Source organism: Aulostomus chinensis, chromosome 3 (genome assembly GCF_037954235.1).
Source record: "Aulostomus chinensis isolate RoL2024-O1b breed Wild chromosome 3, RoL_Achi_v1.0, whole genome shotgun sequence".
Taxonomy (NCBI): Eukaryota; Metazoa; Chordata; class Actinopteri; order Syngnathiformes; family Aulostomidae; genus Aulostomus; species Aulostomus chinensis.
This window is the reverse complement of record NC_141322.1, coordinates 11,093,123-11,112,967: the sequence shown is the minus strand read 5'-3', so window position 1 is coordinate 11,112,967 and position 19,845 is coordinate 11,093,123. Positions and strand designations below refer to the sequence as shown.

The 19,845-nt window shown below is 42.2% G+C and overlaps 1 protein-coding gene and 3 non-coding genes across 6 annotated transcripts in view; 1 reads left to right on the top strand and 3 right to left on the bottom strand.

Moving 5' to 3' along the window:
• The window catches only part of fgd5a (FYVE, RhoGEF and PH domain containing 5a), a 35,735-nt gene extending 21,973 nt beyond the window's left edge, over positions 1 to 13,762 (top strand). For 2 of the 3 annotated variants that reach the window (XM_086198648.1, XM_086198646.1), the window contains exons 9-21: positions 481 to 531; positions 673 to 731; positions 1,421 to 1,492; positions 1,646 to 1,714; positions 4,617 to 4,700; positions 4,798 to 4,877; positions 4,985 to 5,081; positions 5,274 to 5,411; positions 5,501 to 5,603; positions 5,699 to 5,835; positions 7,125 to 7,253; positions 7,545 to 7,699; positions 11,411 to 13,762. In XM_086198648.1, the coding sequence (XP_086054774.1) occupies positions 481 to 531; positions 673 to 731; positions 1,421 to 1,492; positions 1,646 to 1,714; positions 4,617 to 4,700; positions 4,798 to 4,877; positions 4,985 to 5,081; positions 5,274 to 5,411; positions 5,501 to 5,603; positions 5,699 to 5,835; positions 7,125 to 7,253; positions 7,545 to 7,699; positions 11,411 to 11,447 (1,211 nt within the window). In that variant the 3' untranslated portion in view covers positions 11,448 to 13,762. The remainder of the gene's footprint in view (positions 1 to 480; positions 532 to 672; positions 732 to 1,420; positions 1,493 to 1,645; positions 1,715 to 4,616; positions 4,701 to 4,797; positions 4,878 to 4,984; positions 5,082 to 5,273; positions 5,412 to 5,500; positions 5,604 to 5,698; positions 5,836 to 7,124; positions 7,254 to 7,544; positions 7,700 to 11,410) is intronic. The other variant, XM_086198647.1, reaches the window with a different exon arrangement.
• On the bottom strand, positions 6,220 to 6,291 carry trnae-cuc (transfer RNA glutamic acid (anticodon CUC)). The gene has a single exon. It is a non-coding gene; the product is annotated as a tRNA-Glu (tRNA).
• trnae-cuc (transfer RNA glutamic acid (anticodon CUC)) lies at positions 8,675 to 8,746 on the bottom strand. The gene has a single exon. It is a non-coding gene; the product is annotated as a tRNA-Glu (tRNA).
• Positions 9,443 to 9,514, bottom strand: trnae-cuc (transfer RNA glutamic acid (anticodon CUC)). Its single transcript has one exon. It is a non-coding gene; the product is annotated as a tRNA-Glu (tRNA).
• Positions 13,763 to 19,845: the final 6,083 nt, after the last annotated feature.

Below are 19,845 nucleotides of genomic sequence, written 5' to 3'. Positions count from 1 at the left end.
TTTTATTTTTTCAAACAAGAGTAAATGTGAATGGGAGATGGAACCCCCTTTTTGAATAAAGAGCAAATCTCATGCTAGCCAAGATATTTCTGCTGCTGGCGTCTTCCCAGATTATCCCAATCTTGAATGCGCTATATTGCTAACACCAGGTTGTATAAAAGAGAAATTGGAACCAGTTAAAAGTTATTTACTGGGACCCCCTTCTTTGTGACAGCCGTGTGAAACGTTGATGTCGTATTCTGATGAAGTTTATTCACTCCAAACTGGTTTATGGACACATACATAATTAACTTTTGAAGCTTTGCAAACTTAGCTTATAATAACAGTCCTTGAGAAGCAGCATAGCCATCCACTAGACCAAGTAAGGGTATGTACCACCAGTGAATATATGAAAGGTTAAATTGATATAGATATTAACCAACTGATGAAAAGAAATGATACCAGTATGTTCTGAGTTTCCGTTTGTTTTATCTTCTCCAGATTATTTGAACAACCTCTCACCAGACTCTAAAGAATACGAGGACACGCAAGGTAAAACTTCCCAGCGTCATCCACTCTAATGAGGGTTTCTAGTAAGAATGCAGATACGCACACTGCAGCTGTGTGTTGAGCCACAGAGTGTCTTTATCGAATTGAGTCAAATCTCTCTTGTTTTCTTTGTTTGTGTTGCAGCTGCCTTGGTGATCGTGTCCGAGGTGGCGGACCAGGCCAATGACAATCTGAAACAGGGGGTGAGCTGAGTCTGAATACAGCTCATGTGCTTATTACTTTCAGGCCCTTCAGCTCCTTTTAGCTTGACATTGTAACATTACAGCACTGCCGTTATTGAATTACATCTTTATGTTCCACTTGGCAATGAAACATTTAGGTGAATGTGACAAATTTATACAGCTGAGGTTTTCCTGCCTATGAATTCCTCTTCAAAATGACATGCTGGAGTAAAGGAGTGGTCTATCCTTCGCTGGTGTTGGCATCCAAAGCTTGTTGATTTACGCAGTGGGTGAGGGAAGCTGATGTCATCAGCAAGTCCCAGGTGTATCATTATAAAGGAAGTAGTGTATGGATGGACAAGGTTTCCACTCCCCCTCAAACATGAGCAGCTCACTGTCAAGATCCCCTGTGCTTCCTCTGTTTATCACACTCTGGTTTTTCTCTTTTACACACACACACACACACACACACACACACACGCACACACAGACACACACACACACACACACACACACACACACACAAACAGGCTGACAGACAGTGAAAACACAGGCTTCCTCTATCTCTGTACCCCCCTATTCAGTTCTCAGTATCGCATCCCTTTCCGCCTCCCTCTCTTTCATTCACAAACAAACAGGGATGGTTTCATTCTCTCTCCCCCTGCACCCATCAGTGGATAATCCCCTGCCATCTCTCTCCTATCTCCCAGGAGAACTTGCTGCGTATGGTCCACATAGAATACAGCATGAAAGGCAAGAGAGACCTCCTGAAGCCAGGACGGGTGAGCTCAACAAAGCGGCCTGTGGCCAGCTGTACATTCTCACCGAGTCGCAACTACTCGCTATCTACATTTTTATAAAATAAGCAATTTCTTTTTGATGAAATAAGCAATTTGGTTGTGTTTTAAATGTGTTTACATGAATTCTGTTGACAGATGTTTGTAAAAGAGGGCACACTTATGAAGGTCTCCAGGAAGAGCAGACAGCCCCGACACTTATTTCTGGTATGTCCTCTTTCCATACCAGGTCATTTTAGCACACATTCCTAAATGAAATTTTTAGTATTTTACATTTTGCATAATAATTTTGCAATAACAGCATGGCATTTTGATATATATAGCCTGTACTCATTCACTCCCTTGCAGAGTTCTCTCATACCTGTTGCTGGTTAGCTTAGCATAACAGTGTTAAACAGGGGGCGGGGGCGGGGGTGCAGCTAGCCTGATTCCACCCAAAGCTCATTTATTAAAAACTGAGTTCATTTGTGAAAGAAAGATGATTTGTGGGTTTACAGGGAGTTATGGACGGGACTTCATCCTGGCCGGGTGCAATGGTGGTTGCTTGGCAACCTCACACTTAGACTTTTAATGAAATTTAACGTGTTAATTAGCTGTGGAGGTGCTGGAAGGCAAGTAGTGTTACCTTCAAACAGAGCTAGGCAAGCCCTGTTCAGCTTCTAGCTGTTATACAAACAGACAGCTTTTTAACAGACACATTGGAAAATTACATATTGATCTTATCGTCTAACTCTGGGCCAAAATGTGAAGGATCATCTCCAATTAAGCTTGTATGAAGATATTTTTTGGGTGTCTTTGAGTCAGCAAAAAACAAGCCGTGAACATGCTGATTTACTATCACATTTGAATTCTTACTGCAGAGAGTGTGTTGATATTCAAGAATTTGTTTCAAAGAAAGCTTATGGAAATAGTTAGGGAGTTGTAGCCTTTAGCTTAGCTTAAAGCCCCTCTTCTATTCCCTCTTCTGGTCTCTAGTAACTACTTGCAATCAAACATGAGGTGATATTTAGTTATTCTGTGGAGGTCATAGTGATGGTATGCAAGTATGCCTCAATTTAACAGTCTAAAATAAGCCATTCACAAGTCACAGTGGAGTGGTGATGTCAGCAGGTGAAGACGTGTAATTCCAGGGGGAAAGAATATGGCTGCTTAGGGATGTGAAATAGTGAAAATAGACTAAGAGACATTTGCTGATTTCACAAAAGAATGGATTACAGTTGCTGACTCCACCTTTAGTTGTAACTTTATCTGCTGAATCCTTCACAATGTGCGCCAGTCGTCTAACTGTCTGTTTTGGCTCTGAGGAGGTACTTTTATAAGGCTGCCTTCCCATTATGGCATAAATAATGGCTATAGCAATGATTTTATATGGTGCACCTGCTATATTACTGAGTCAACTGTGAATACAAAGTCAGCGTGATCTGCAAAAATATGAGGGAATTTTGGGCGGAGGTCAGTCTGTGAGGTAGATGAGGTGGGGGTTCACAGGGCCAAGGCTGTAAGACCTCCACTAGGCACCACACCCATCTAGGGAGGACCTCCCTCTCCGCTCCTCTCCTGTTCTCCCCTCTCAGGACTTGTTTTCCAGGGCCCCACTTCCTTACAGGATGTTTGGTGTGGGTCACTGGATGCTGGCTTCCTGTGTATTGGGAGGGACTGACAGCAAAGTGAAGGCCAGACGGCCTGTAGAATGCAGGGAGGAGGAGGCGGAGGAGGTTGGAGGGGTTGGGGGGTGTTAGACAAACACATAACATGAAATGGAGAAGCCCACTCTATTGTTTCATGTGCTGTCTCATGTTGTGAATTATGCTTAAGCTGCATATCCAGAGGAGCTAGATTTGTGATTTTACCTTTGCACTAGTTGCTCAAATATGATGCAACATGAAGATTTATTTGTTTTTGCATGATTCCGTCAGTCTCAAGACATCTAATAGCAGTTGAGCTGTAAGTGAAAGGGTTTTGTGGTCGATACTTTGGCTATTAGGGTTATAGAGCCATTCTCTCCATCCCAGGTGGTTTTATGGGCTTTTAAGACAAGAGTGAAGATGAAAAACATCACTCACCTTAGTGACAGAGATGTGCAACCGTGTCACAGGCCTGGGCTCAAAGAGGAAAGGAAAGCTTGTTGATTGAGTGAGGAGGAGATTAGAAGCAGGACAAAGATCCAAAAGGCACCCAGAGGAAAGAAAGGACAAATGAAAGAGGCAGGTGAAGGGTTCACTGATGGAATGAGGTGGCACTCCTGTAAAGGGAGTGTGGGGTTAAGTGTACGAGGTGTGTCATCTGGGAGATTTCATTAAAGTATGTTCAGCTTTGGTTTCCACAGAGGGAATCTCTGACTAAATGAGGGGGCAGGGTGGGGCAAGCAAACTCTGGTGGCTGCAGCCCAGAGGTCGCAGACAGGGTTAGCTATCATGCACTGTTTTGTCTTCAGCCAGCCAGTCAGTCAGTCAGTCAGGGAACCCATTCATGCTGCTGCTTTTGTTGTTGCTGTTGTTGTTGTTGTTGTTGTAGTGGTGGTGGTGTTGAAGGTGGCCAGTTCCACCCAGTCCTGGTTCTCAGTGTAGTTTGAAAAGTCTGGGAGTGCAAGGTAAGGGCTGGAGCCCAGAGCAGGGTGGAGAATTCCTGGATGCTGTCTTTACAGCCCCAACGGATGTTTAGAGCACACATTAGGTGTGACCAATGATGTCACCGCTTTTGTCTGGGAAGAAATGAAATACCTCTCAAATACAGCACAATGGACTCTTGATATGTTCAGGGGATTACAATACTTTTGGTCTTGTAAGCAAATAAAAACTCTTCATTGTGTGTGTACATGGGAATTGTACGCTGAGGAATTGCACATGCTTGAGCTCTTTAACAAGAATCATAATCTATGTAGTGACACCCAAAATGCTTCTTTCAATAAAGAAACGATACACAAAGATCCGCGCAGCAATTGTACATTTATCTGACCAGGTAACACCACCTTGTGGTGATTGGATGGTATTACATACAGTGGCAGAAAAGTGATTTACTTTACATTCTCATCATCCAATATGTTGTGCTTTTAAAAACAAAATTCATGACTGAATAACCACCTGTTCTTCTGTCTTTATGCCTCCATCAGATGAATGATATAATGCTGTACACCTACCCCCAGCAGGATGGTAAATACAGGCTTAAGAACACCTTAGCTCTGTCTGGAATGAAGGTACATTAATCCTGACAGTCTTGCCTCATCTCCAGCTTAATTGTCCACAAGGTTTGTTGACTGAAGCGTGTTCTGCTTTTGTTCTGCACACTCACAGGTGAGCAAACCCCTCCTTGATAATGTGTTGAACTGTCTGAAGATTGAAGTATCTGACATCACCATTACACTTTCTGCCAGGTGAGCCAAAACTCTAAAACAGGTGCCATGCTTTTCGCCCTTGGGACGAGGTGATTCTGCTCATTTCTTCCAGAAGCATCATTTTCTGTCTGTGTCTTTTTTTTCAGTTCAGTCGGAGAGAGGGAGGACTGGTTCCATACCCTGAGTCGAGCCATAGCAGACCACGCTGCAGGACTCTGCACATTTGGTGGACCATGTAGCGAGGTGAGAAAAGAAGTTGTATTATTTGAGCCTATCGAAGACTTAACACAAATAGTGTTTATCTATCTTAAACTGACCATTATATTACTACTGAAATCAAAGCAGCAATTATTATGACTGCAACTTTATAGAGCTATGAAGTGTGATCTAGATAAGGTATATTCTCCTACGAACATGTCATCCTTCTCCAAACAGGCCCGAGAGAAGTTGTGGATGGCCCTAGGTGAGGCTGCTCCTGTCCTGGTACCAGTATCTCATGTGATGATGTGCATGAACTGTACCTCTGACTTCAGCCTCACTCTCAGACGACACCACTGCAATGCCTGTGGCAAGGTCTGATACACACCTCTGTAAAGAGCTGAGCGATTCCATCCTTCGATCGTTTGCATCAACAATGAAAGCTGTTGTGTCCGTCTGAGCAGGTGGTGTGCCGGGCTTGTTCCAGGAACAGATACCCACTAAAGTACCTCAAAGATAGGGTAGCCAAAGTGTGTGACCACTGCTATGCTGAGCTCAGGAAAAGAGGTGAATCTCAGATTTCCGCATGTGGAAGTGCAGTTGTGTCAGTGGTGAGAATAATGCTCTCTTTGACACAATATTGACTGCGTGTGTGCAAGTAGGTGGCAGTGTGTCAGGGGCTTGCAGCAATTCCAGTCCTCGGACTCACCGGGCCAGTCGTCCCCTCTCTGCAGTCTTCCAGAGTCTACAGCCGCCGAGTCTGTGGAAGAGCAGGAAGAGCATCGCCTCTCTCAACCAGGTCTGTAACATCTGTGTCGATGTCTACAGTCCATCCATCCATTCTCTGTAGAACTTCTTTTCAACAGGGTCCCAGAGGGTTAGTGCAAACAGCAGCTGACATTAGGTGAGAGGTGGGTTACACCCTTGAGTTCAATCACTTTCCAGTTAGACAGAGCACCACACACTGCTAAGAGTATTCATAGCTAGTGTGCTACAACAAGTAGTGACATTAAGTTGTAGAGGAGCCTACACACAGAACAAGCCTACGTTGTATGCTTGCTCAAATAATGCATTTGAGTGCTGTAGCATACCTACTTTTCATTCATGTTCATTAGTTGAAGCATTATTGTGATATAGTACACACTGGGGTACCTATTAAGCCTTTCTTGTTACACAAATAAATTTCCCTGACCGGGAATCGAACCCGGGCCGCGGCGGTGAGAGCGCCGAATCCTAACCACTAGACCACCAGGGAGATAAATGTCTTTTTAAGCTCCCTAACTGGAATTTCTGGCATTCACAGCAGCTGATCTGATGGGAGCTGTAGGGTGCAGTGCACATCAGCTGCCAGTAGAGTTCGCTAGTAACAGTTTTCCTTCCCAACGTTCTGCAGTTGTTGGCCCAGTTGTGAAGAAGTTTGCTGTTTTTCAAATCAAATGTCCCATACTCTTGTAGGGATGTGAAACCTTCAATTGAAAAAAAAAAAAACAGGATTATCAGAACAACTCAGGAGGATCTTGATGCTGGTTTCAGGGTGGATTTGAAGAGCAAATATAATAAAACTTGCTCAAATAATGCATTTGAGTCCTGTAGTATACCTACTTTTATTCATGTTTTGCAGTTGATTTGTTAAAGCATTACTGTCTTAAAGTAGATAAGGTACACATCTGGCAAACTAACATGTCTTTCACGTTACAAATGAAGACTGAACATTCTGTGTATTGTCAACTACTGGACATTTTGCCTTATGATTTAAAAAAACATCTTTGTAATGTGTATTTGAATAATATTGAATAGAATTACATGAAAAATATTTCTACTGTTTGCATTTACATGGCTAGTAAGTTATTTAGTCCCACTAGGAGGACTGTAATAATCCAGATTTGTCAATCTTCTAAAGTTTATCCAACTCAATGTTTGAAGAAGCAGAAACACACCAAACAAAAACAAATTATTTTACGTTGCAGATTGTGATTCAGTCCTGCTCCAGTAATAGAAATGTATGCTTCTTATGTCCTGTTCTTGTTGGGACTAGCAGATAACCTGTCTTTCAGTGGCATTTATCGAATGTGTGACACATTTCATCAGGTGTCTCTTGGTGTGGAGGGCTCCACCATGAGCGGCAGTCTGCAACGCCGGAAGAAGAGCAAGAGGAAATGGAAGCGGCTGTGGTTCCTCCTCAAAGACAAGGTGCTCTACACCTTCACAGCCCGTGAGGTGAGGGGGCACAGAGTCTCCCACACCAGCCCCAAAACACTCTCACACTCTCTGATCACTCGGTTACTTTACTCTTCTCCTTCAAATCTCACACTGAACAATTCCATGCGTGTTTCCGCATATCACCCTGGCACTGAAGGGACTCCTTGTGCTCTCCCTGTTTCTGTTCACAACTATGGATCTGGGCACTTTGTTCCTCTTGAAGCAGAACACACATTACTCATTCAGCTATTACTGCTGACAGCAGGGGGGCTGTTGTAACTCACTTATGTGTGCTCAACCATCCTCTAGGATAAAGTGGCTTCAGAGAGTCTACCTCTGCAAGGCTTCACTGTCAAGCTGACTGAGAGGCCCGAGGGAGAGGAGAGCAGCAACGTGTTCCATCTCTACCACAAGAAGACCCTCTACTGCAGCTTCAGGGCGGACGATCAACACACCGCCCGCAGGTCAGCATTCACTACATGACTGAGTTTCATACTGGAGATGAAGCGCATGTAATACAAACAAACCTGGGCTGCAGAGGTGAACAACCACTGACCCAGCAGGGCTTGTGATTTGCATGTGTGGTGATCTCATATGTTGACTTCATGCTTCTGTGGCAGCAAAATCCTGTAGGCCAGAGGCATCATGACTTCATGTTGTCTGTATGTACTTCCCATTTTTTATCAATGCAACGTGGCCTTGAGGGAATTCCTCAAATATCGTCTAAATGTCCACTGAAGGACAAACTGAAAATATGTTGGTGGTCAAAGCTCTGTTGAACTAAACTTGGGAGTGCCTTGAAGAAATATAGTAAAAAAAAATACACTTCGACTCTAGAATGAAGTGATGGAAAGTATATACAGAGTAGCTGCTGTGTCTCTTTTATCTGACGAGCCTCTCCTCATGAACATGTTCGCTGGGAGTGAGAGTCAGTAAAAGTTAATATGGGGTAAGAGTAGGGATGGCGATTGGTGCGATTTTTACAATTCCAATTCCATTTTCGATTCTGCTTAACGATTCGGTTCTATATTGATTCTCTTCTCGATTCTCATTTGGAAAAAAGACAACAAACAGGTCAGTTAGCAGAAACTTTGTTTAGTTTAGAAGTAACATGAATGTTGGTTGTTAGTTACCTGCAGTATTAACAGCAGAGGACATGCTAACATTGCCGCTGCTCCTGGGTTGAGATTCACTACTCCGGAGTGACAGAGCACCACACACTGCAAAGAGTATTCATAGCTAGTGTGCTACAACAAGTAGTGACATTAAGTTGTAGAGGAACCTACACACAGAACAAGCCTACGTTGTGTGCTTGCTCAAATAATGCATCTGAGCGCTGTAGCATACCTACTTTTCAATCATTCTCATTACTTGAAGCATTATTGTGATATAGTACACATTGGGGTACCTATTAAGTCTTTCATATTACACAAATAAATTTCCCTGACCGGGAATCGAACCCGGGCCGCGGCGGTGAGAGCGCCGAATCCTAACCACTAGACCACCAGGGAGATAAATGTCTCTTTAAGCTCCCTAAGTGGAATGTCTGGTATTCACAGCAGCTGATCTGATGGGAGCTGTAGGGTGCAGTGCACATCAGCTGCCAGTAGAGTTCGCTAGTAACAGTTTTCCTTCCCAACATTCTGCAGTTCTGGATCAAATGTCCCATACTCTTGTAGGGATGTGAAACCTTTGATTCAGAAAAAAATCAGGATGATCAGAACAACTCCTGATGCTGGTTTCAGGGTGGATTTGAGGAGCAAATATAATAAAACTTGCTCAAATAGTGGAGTGGATCAAAAACGCGACATTCATTCAAAGTTACAGCATGCTGTGTGTGCAAATGTTTTTGCATATTGTAGTATTTCTTCCCTTTGATGAAATATCCACTTTGCAAGTATTGCAAGTTGCCCTGTTGTCATCCTGTCTCGTTAAATGTAACTTAACTGTGTGGTGATTTCATTCGTGCCCACTGGAATCGAAAAGGGAATCAATTGCAGAATTGGCAAGTGATTCCAAGGAATTGAAACACCGGGAACTAGTTTTCCCATTTCTTAGTGAGGTGGAGAGTACTTAAACTTTTGTATGATGTAGTTCACCTCATTTATAGGATCAATGCTAAATCGGTTACAGCAAGTATTATCATGACATCATATTTAGAGAGATGCATTCCAGGAGGTTTTTTTGTTTCAGATGAATAGATAATGTTCCCTGACCGGGAATCGAACCCGGGCCGCAGCGGTGAGAGCGCCGAATCCTAACCACTAGACCACCAGGGAGTTACATACCTACATGTAAGCTTCCAAATTGGAATGTCTGGTATCCACAGCAGCTGCTCCGGCTTCTTCCCACCGTCCAAAGACATCAAGAGAGGACGAGGCTGATTTATACTCTAAATCAGGAGTGTCCAAAATGGTCCAGTAAGGGCCGGTGTGGCTGCAGGTTTTCATTCCACCCGAGCAAAAGCAACACCTGATTCTACTTAAATCAACTAAGCTGTGTCCACACAGCTCATTTGTTGGATCAGGTGTTGCTTTTGCTCGGTTGGAATGAAAACCTGCAGCCACACCGGCCCTTACTGGACCAGTTTGGACACCCCTGCTCTAAATTGATTGTAGGTGTGACTGTGAGTGTGAATGGTTGTCTGTCTCTATGTGTTGGTCCTGAGATGAACTGGTGACCTGTCCAGGGTGAATCCACCTCTCACTCGTAGCCGCTTGGATAGGCTCCAGCCCCCATCCCCCACCCCCCGCGACCCTCAATAGGAATAAGCGGAAGAAAATGGATGGATGGATGGATGGAACTTTCCTCAGTGCAGACAAAAATTTAGTATTCTTTGATCCAGAAAATCAGGACAATGCAAAAGGTTTAAGTGTGTGTCGTAAAACTTTCTCAAATAATGCATCTGAATCCTGTCATATAAATTCTTCTTACTATGTAATGCAGTTGATTTGTTGTTGCTGTGATAATGCATGAATGAGGTTGCCTAGTAGGCCTTTCATATTATAAAGGAAGAATGAGTGGGACCCAATAAATGTGCACATTGTTCAAACTAATTAGTTTGTTGAACAAGATTTCCATTTGCGCTGGCATTTAGAATCTCTCATCAACTTTATCTAAAGTTTATACCTGACTCTCCGTGCATGTGTTCACAAACTACTTTTGACACTGCGTTATCTAAAATGTTTTTTGAAACATTTAAAAGATTTTGTTCGCAAGAAAAGGAACACGTTTGTTTACTTTTAAGGAAACTTTGATTTTATTAAAAGACTGCAATCTAAACTGTTTTACAAGACAGTTTAATTTCAGATGATGTGCACTTTGATTTGAACTGTATAAAATTTTCAAGAAATAGCTATAACTAGTACCAGGTTTTGAATGGGTGTGTGTGTGAAAACCGGCTCCAGGCTGTCTAGCCGAGCTGCCTCATGGGTGTTGGGGGGGGGCTGGGACACTGTTTAGTGTGTGTTTGTAGTGTTTTTAGTGCTGCTAATGTGTTGCTCTGCCGAGCAAACATATAAAACATATAAAAATATTTCATTTCTTGGTCAATTGTTTGACCTATTTGCGTATGGATAACATCAGAAAAATACTGTAAAACTAATCATCATCCATCTTTCCTGTTAAGTTGTCGCGGGGTGCTGGAGCCTATCCCAGTAGCTTTCAGGTGAGAGGCGGGGTTCCCCCTGGACAGATCACCAGTCCATCACAGGACCAACACATAGAGACAGACAACCATTCACACTCACAGTCACACCTACGGTCAATTTAGAGTATCAATCAGCCTCGACCCCTCTTGATGTCTTTGGACTGTGGGAGGAAGCTGGAGTACCAGAGAGAACCCACGCAGGAACAGGGAGAACATGGAGACTCCACACAAAAAGATCCTGTGCTGGAGCTCAAACCTGGAACCTTCTTGCTGTGGGGCGACAGTGCTAACCACTGCACCACCGTGCCGCACACTCAATAATAAATTATTGGTAAAGTTAAAAACGATATTAAATGTTTAATATTGTTCAGCAGTAAGCAGGTCTCTCTGCCCTACTTTATATTTAACATAGTCGTCTCTCCCTCAAGCCCTCACGTTCATTGGTACAGCCTGAGGTTAAGCAGTCAACTCTTTGTATTTTCTATGTACCATCATGTTAATGGCTGCTCCCATCTCTGTATTTCAGGTGGGTCAACGCCATAGAGGAGGCGACTGTTTTATAGCACCGGCCCAGTTCAGTAAACCAGCACCGCTGCCCGGGACTGCTAGAACTCCTCTGTGGAGCACAACAAAGCTACCTGCTGCATCTGAACTCATCCATCAGGATTTGTCACTCCACCTCATGTGGAGTAGAATAAAAGCGTTTTATCACCAGAGGGATGTTGGACAAGCCTGCCACCTAGTGGTAGAGTGGTAACAGTGGCGAGGAGTGGTATCGTCTTGTTGGAGTATGACTGAGCCTTCACAGGAGCCCTCCGTTTTCAGGAGCAGCTAGGTTACATCATCCTAACACTGTATTCCCTTGGTTTCGTCTTCTTTATGTGGGCCTACCCAGAATGTTCCAGTCTGCAAGTTTCCAGCTTTACTTTATCTGCATGTTTTTACCTGAGTTTCCACTGGATTATTCTCACTGTGCTCAACAGGAGAACATCACATTTTGTACACAAGACACTTAGCAGCTATTACCAGGGGAGGTAAATAAGTGAACATATTTGCTATTCGACCATTTTAGAAGATCTTAGAGGTATTTGGTATTCTGAATATATATTGTGAAATACACACTACAGCTATTGAAGTGAATTATGTGATTTATTTGTATGGAAATGGTGATTTGTGGTGTTCTAGCGGTCATTTTCATCCCCAGGGTGTGTGTACATTATGTTTCATGTGGATGTTACAAAGCTATAGAATGACCCAGACCACACCAGCCACTCCACACCATTTCCCTCATGACGACCATGTACATTGTATTTGTAGGTTTTCAAAATGTGCTAAACATTACGAAAGTGCCGGTTGATTTCTTCTAGTTGAATGCAGTGCACTTTGCACTTGATGATGAATGTGCCTGAAATTACACTTTCACGATTCCACAATACTGTATACTGGCAACATTCGCTTTTGTTATCTACTCTTATATCCTTGAACCTTTTAGTAGTTTTGAACAGTTCAGTTACAACCCAGTAACAAAAGAATATACTATTGTGCCATTTTTTTTGATAGTATTTTCATGCTGTAGATACGCTGCTGGATAAAATCATTTTATGATTTACTTTGACTCAGTGAGAACTGCTGAAAAATACAAACGCTTGGAACAGTCACGTTTGTAATCATTTGTTTTAATGCCGTTATCTCAAGATAAAAAACATAATAATTGCATTATTTCAGTTTAGTTGTCTTGCGATAAGCATATGAAATGATGTGTTATCAAAATAAAATGAGCCTTGTCATGTGGAGATAATGACGTTAAGTAATTACAAACTCGGCTGTTCACGGCCGCCGTGGAACACCAGTGTCAAACTACCTTTCAGAACTATATTCATGTGAGCCACTCATGTCTTAAGCAGTTGAAACACACTATAATGTCGTTATAAGCAGATATAAGAAGATCATCAAAATTGGGATTTAGAACTTTTCCTATTAAGACATATTTTGTATAATACTATGGAGTCATTCATTATCGACTTACACACCAGTTTCCTCTGCAGTATGGGCTATGGTTGAAAATGAATAAACATGTATCCACTTACAACAACATTATACCGTGTTTTAAACCAATTATTTGCTTTATGTACTGCACACTGAAGGTATTATTTCTCAAGCACACCTGTGTTGTTCAAGCACTGTTCAGCTTTTTTATCCGCTTCTCATTAGACTTATCTACAGCGTTAATCCCGGTTTGTACCTCTTGCATACTGTAAATGTTAATGTATATAGTTACAAACTGAAATAAAAATTCTTGAGTAATTACATGATGTGCAGCAACAGCTACTGCCTGCTGACACAATACAAACACAAATGTAGGGTATTATTCTTGTGAGGCAAGTGTAACATCATTCGTTTAAACAGAAAATTCAAGAATGTTTTTTTTCTGTTTCATTGTATTTTCATCCGGCTCTGCTGCCCTGTCCAGAATAATATCCGACCGTATAAGTGGCGATAGAAAAATCAGTGTTCTAAGCTTCAGTAAACTCTGTTAATGGTAAGGTTGTTGCATTGACGTGAGAGCTGATTTCCTGCTGGTGATCTGTACTGGGATCTGAAACGCAGAGGTGTGATCATTTCTAGCTTCGGTCGTATGTTGAGCAGCATCCATGAGTCCACCGTGAGGGATGAGCACCATGCATCGAAAGGATATTCCCTGCTATTGTGTTTTGATGGTGGTGATTGCGAGTGTTTCATTCACTTGAATTGAGCTCTAGTGAGTGTAAAAGTCTTATCTTATTATCCGCGTCCTTTTCACGCGGACCACGCTGTACTGTGTGAGTCTTTGCTGTTGGCTCACAGTTCAGATCCACGTCTCGTTCACCCGGCAGGGGGCAGCACAACATTAAGGCAGAGCAGACTCAGCTACTATGATTTTTTTTTTAAATCCTTTCTTCCCTCTGTGTGATGGGTGTTCAAAGAGCTGAAATATATAATTATGATGCAAAATTTGCTTAACACACTCATAGCTTGAGATAAACTGATGTAATTATTGGAAAGACTTTTGGATCAGGTGGCACAGTGGTGCAGTGGTCAGCACTGTCGCCTCACAGCAAGGAGGTTCTGGATTCACGCCCCGGCTCTGTGTAGAGTCTCCATGTTCTCCCTGTACCTGCGTGGGTTCTCTCTGGTACTCCAGCTTCCTCCCACAGTCCAAAGACATCAAGAGAGGACGAGGCTGATTGATACTCTAAATTGACTGTACATGTGACTGTGAGTGTGAATGGTTGTCTGTCTCTATGTGTTGGCCCTGTGATGGACTGGTGACCTGTCCAGCGTGAACCCCGCCTCTCGCCTGCTGGGATAGGCTACAGCCCCCCTGCGCCCCTTAACAGGATAAGTGGTAGAAAATGGATGGATGGATTTTGGATTAATAGACAGTGAAAAATAAGACATTCACGGGTAAACTTACAAAGTTGTGTGACGTACATCATCCAGGTGTCCATGAGGTTAATAGTTGATTTTTGGCATTTGAATCCAAGATTTCATCAAGAACAGCTTTACAAACTCCACTTGGCTCTGAACACAATTTCATTAGTTTTCTTAAAGCATTTGCAAAACTCCTCCTGCAAACATTTTCAACATTGATTGCTTGTGTGGTTAGGTTTTCCTCACAGAGTCTGTAAAGAGAGGGTGACAACCATTAACAGCTGTGGACGACTCAAATGACCTGTCAGTGGGCATCGTCCTGAAAGAAAAGTCAGGAAGCCGTAGGGTCCATTGTCAGCCTCCACAAATGCACTTAAAAGGCCATAATTCTTTCATTTTGAACGTGTTGACAACCATATTTGGTAATCCCTCCATCCATTTTCTATACTGCTTGTCTGTTAAGGGGGGGGGGGGGGGGGCTGGAGCCCTCTACGGCTTTGTGACTAGATGGATAGTAAAGCAATTTCTGATTTGGGATTTGGGATTCTGTAACTTGCTTAAACATAATATTCCACTGCAACATCTTCAGCCAGCTGTACAGATGTTGAGGTATGCTATAACATTTTTTCAAACTTGCTGCTTGAGCAGAAACATGAAGTAGATCAGGTCAGCTTGTAGCTTGTACGTGGAATTTCACAGATTGCAGACTTTTGTTGTTGAGAAACGTCTTTTTGTCTTGATCTCTTTCAAGAGTGTTCCCCAGCAAACGCTCTCCATTTCCTCTCAAATCTCCGTCCATCTCAACCATGCATTATCCTGACATCAGTTTATAAAGATGAATTATAAATGCCGGTTTTAAATGATCAAAGAGATTATCATTTCTTCTCTGGCATCAAGCCTGATCTGGTTAATTCTTGGTCATAAATATTGCAGATGTTGAAAAAGAAAATGTTTTGTGCTGTTTTATTGTCTTGAAATATTAATGGCAGTTTTTCTTTTTGCAGTCTGACCTGGTTGCTTTAACTCCGTGGAAGCTACGCTGTATTAGCAGCAGTCAGGGTGGCGGTGGCCTGACTGGGGTCTCTGCGGTGTGTTTGTGGTCCCATATTTTAATATATTAAGCATTTACACATGGAACATCCATCCACAAATTTTGATAACTTTTTCTTTTTCACTTTTTGAAGTAGGAACTTTCAAACAGTCCTATTATTAACATCTATTATGAGTTGTACTGTAAAAAAAAATGTAGCATCAATCAAACAAGTTTACAAAAATACTCAAACCAACAATTCTGAGGGAGGCTTGATGACTGGAGATCTTTCTCCTTTCGTATTTGTTAGTTTGGATTGTTTTAGATTGCTGGGGTTTTTTGGGGGGGTGTTTTTGCTTTCTGCGTTTTTTTGTTTTGTTCTTTTCAATTTTTTTTTTTTTGTGAGAGTTGTACTCACTAGCAGCCCAGTAAAGAAGTAGAGTATGTATTTTTGTTTGTGAACTTCTACAATCACTCCAGGTGAGTGACTTAAAGGCAAGAAGTAGTCAAGTAATGCCACCAAATCTCGGTCCCACCAAAATTTAAACTCGGATCGCTGAATTCAGAGTCCAGAGTGTGAACCTCTACACCATGGAACCTTGATGGAGCTCCGACTGAATAACGTTGATCCAGATGTCTTTCCTTATGAGTAAAAACGTTGACCGTTAAGTTTCGTCATGTAGGAATCTTGTCACGTGACGGACGCCCGCGCTATCAAGTCACGTGTCGAACTGCTATTTGGGGTTGCCACTGTCACAATCTATCACCGATCTTGGGCGTTACTCCCGTTTGTTGTGCGTGCGCAAGGTGAGTCAACCCAGTGTCAGGATGTTCTTCGCCAACCGTCTAACTCACATTGGCGCTCTACCGTGAACTATCGCGGTAGTCGGTGGGATTCACCAAGCGACTCCTGCACCCTTGGACCTGTCAGCCACCTCATGAAATAAATGCGCGATGTTAAAGAATACAGCAAATTAGAAGCTGCTTCGTTGCTTCGTATTTCTACTCAAGAATCAAGTTTAAGAGGTGTTACAGCGCCACCCGCGGGCGAACCTGTAACAAACACTACACACGTATCCGTCTGTTCAACTCAGTTGAATATGTAACGATGCAATATTATATTTAATGAACTCAAGTCTTATGGGACGTAATATGATGGTGTTTCACTTATGACCACGAGGTGGAGCCGTTGATGCAATTTCGACGTGTTCTACGCGTACTTGAACACTTGGCATCATTCAAGGAACACATTTGCAATTATTGTCTTGGCCTCACGGTTCACGAGCAAATAGCGAAACATAAAAACACATATTACCTGAAACGTGCGCACATGGGACACCTATCCTTGAAATTTGAACGTTCAACCTTACTTTAAGAGATAGGAGCTATTATACTGTCCTCCTATTGGCTTTCAACGACATATTTTAATACTTAAAAATCATGTACATTCCCTGGAACATGTTACAATAAAAATATTGAATGTGTTTACAACGGAATGATCTCTTAAGTCAGCTTTCATGTTGTTTCACTAACAGCCATAAGGTGGCACTATTGATGTACAATGTCGCTGAGAAATGACACCAAGTTTTATTTGATTCAAGATATCAAAAAATGTTGATATATAATGGAACAGCATTGTTATAGCGCCCACTGTGGGTAGAATGGTAATGTGGTCTATGTGCAGCTTTCATACAATAAAAAATAATGACTATAATTATCTCTTTCTTAATACGGCACAAGAGTGAAGAGAACAAAGGGTGTGACATGATATCAGATGAGTACAGATTAAATGTCAGTCAGGAGGAAGCAGAACAGAAAAAAGGAAGATCAGCATTGGTCTAAAAATGTGATCCAAACGTGTGAGTGGCCCAGTACTCAGTAACAAAAGACACAGACAGAAGTGAGAGCAGAAAGACTTGTTTATTTCCTTTGAATACCTGAGTACTTCTCGTCTTCATGAGTTGTGAACTGCAGTAGCCAGGGAGACAGAGCTGCAGACAGACATTACAGAACTGCTCTTGTCCTTGAATCAATAGCCCTCGATTTCTGTAGTCGATGCAAAACGTAAGAGGAGGATCTCTAAAAATAGGGGAAGGACAGTTTCTCCTTGTACAGACTCAGACCGTTTCAAGTGTCAATATTACACTGCAAAACTCCAATCCTGTGCATGTTTAGGATTTGGAAAACAGAGAAAACAGATGAGGAGGGCAAAATGAAAAACACTGAGGAGAAATCTGATCGGAAAAAAAAAAAGATTTAATAAGGCCTTAAAATCACTCATATTCCTGCCGGTCGATGCTGACATGTCTAGCAGAGCCGGTGGTTTCCATGCTGTCATCGAACAATCTTGTTCCAGACCTGACCGGAATGAAAACCAAGGCTCCTTTTGAGAGGAACTCTTCTCATCTAATACTCCTGTACCTAACAACATCAATGAAGACTAAGTATTCGTATAAGTAGACTGAGGATATACACAAGAGAGTCTACTGGTTGTGTGTGTGTGTGTGTGTGTGTGTGTGTGTGTGTGTGTGTGTGTGTGTGTAACATACCAGTCCAACACATTTCTGTAAAAATAACCCTTTCAGCATTTTGAAAGAACAAACAGTTCAACTTTTTTTTTTTTTTTTTTTTTTTACAGTTTTCAGCTTTCAAATATGACAAAGTTGCTCAGTTTGCAGAGCAAATAAGAGACGAGCGTCAGGCAGGAACCTGATGCCTAAAATGAGGACAGGCATAGAAGTCTGTGGCACATCTCTCATTTTTTTAGATCGTTTTTTTTCATCCCTCCCTCTGTCCCTCTCTCTGCTCCATTCATTGCTCACCAGGACTTTTGCCCTGGTGCAGATGGGAAGGCAGAAACGGTTGTCACAACAGGAACTATCCAGGTCCCCTCCCCACATACGCAAGTGTAATTCACACAGCGAATGAGAGAACACGTTTTCCCAATCTGCTGTGTCATGTTGTGATTTTACAGTGAAGCGAGACTGCATGTCTTTAGAAGAGAACGAACTGGTTCAGTTGGAATTCTTCAAAGGTGCAACAGGTGATTCTGAACACCTGTAACCCCAGCGGTTAGACCTGTGCCAGTAAACAACGCACCCCTCTGGTTCTTTATTAGCAGCACTTGCTTGTGCATGTTTAGGGAAAAATACTGCTTCAATAATCTGATGTAGTTGCTGTTGAATGTAAGGTGAGACCTATAAAGGTATCATATATCTAAATATATACATTTATATATTCATATATAGATATGTATATATGTGCACAACACATGATTTATATAATTTCTTATAATTATTATAATTATACTCATGGAGATGATCGTTTGGTGTGTGGGAATAAGTTATCTCATTAAATCATATATGACATATTTATCATATATGATACAATATGAATGAAATGGTGGGAACAAGTTGTGTCCTGTGACTAAAAGGAATAAGATTGTGGGACCAGGTTATATCTCACAGCCACATATCAATCAATGTATTATACAACAATGCATTTGCTGCCACACTACATTTCTCTCTCTGGCTTCTCTGTAGTTCTTTGTCAGTGCCAAAGTTTATATTTCGAGGCTAATTGATCCTGAAATTACGAATTTCTCAGCGTGTTATTAATCTCGTCATCGATGTTCCAAAATATATAGAACTGAATTATGATGCGTGGCCGTTATACATGATGATGTTCCAGACAGCTTGATGAAATGTTCTCTGAATTGGCCTCTATGAGTTTAAACCGCTCACCTGTACTCTACAGGTTTGTGGTGATGACTGTTCATGAGTGACTTATTGGCCTTGTTCTGTAACCTCCATCAGCACTGAGCCTTCGTCTCTTGTTCTATACGTCATTGTTAGAGTCTATAAATAGCCCTTTATGAGCTAAGACAGACAGGCTAACTGGGATTTTCCTGCTTATAGCGCTACAGTTTTGGTGGGAGGGGAATGATGACTCAGCACCATGTGGAACTTTGTGTAGGAGTGTGGAGTGTGGAGGTGGTCTGGGCTGCACCAGTATGGAAATGATGTCTGTCTAGATGTGCCTACTCAATCTGCTCTCAAAAGAAAGACACTAAACTAAACACACACACGCACACACACACACACACACACACACACACACACACACACACACACACACACTTAATTTCCTTGTTTGCCAAAATCGCATTGTTGCTGGAGGAGTAAAACTTGCTTGGGGGAACTCTTAAGACACATTGCAACTGAATAGCCTGAAAATCATCCCCCTAGTTTGCTTGTCAACACTGAGGAGCAGGTCGAGGTTTACAACACAAACACAATCCCGAGAAAACACAACTTTTTCAAAGAACACATGCGATCTCCTGTGTGATATATCATGTTCCCAGTACTGCCATTAACAAAGTCGCAAATGTAAATAGACGAAGCGCTTTTAAACACAATCTACCTCATTCCACCAGCTGTGTAGAACTTCTTTGAGCTCAGGCTATGTGTGTGTGTGTTTTTGTGCGCGCGCGCGCGTCTGGGAAGTCACCTGGTTGACGT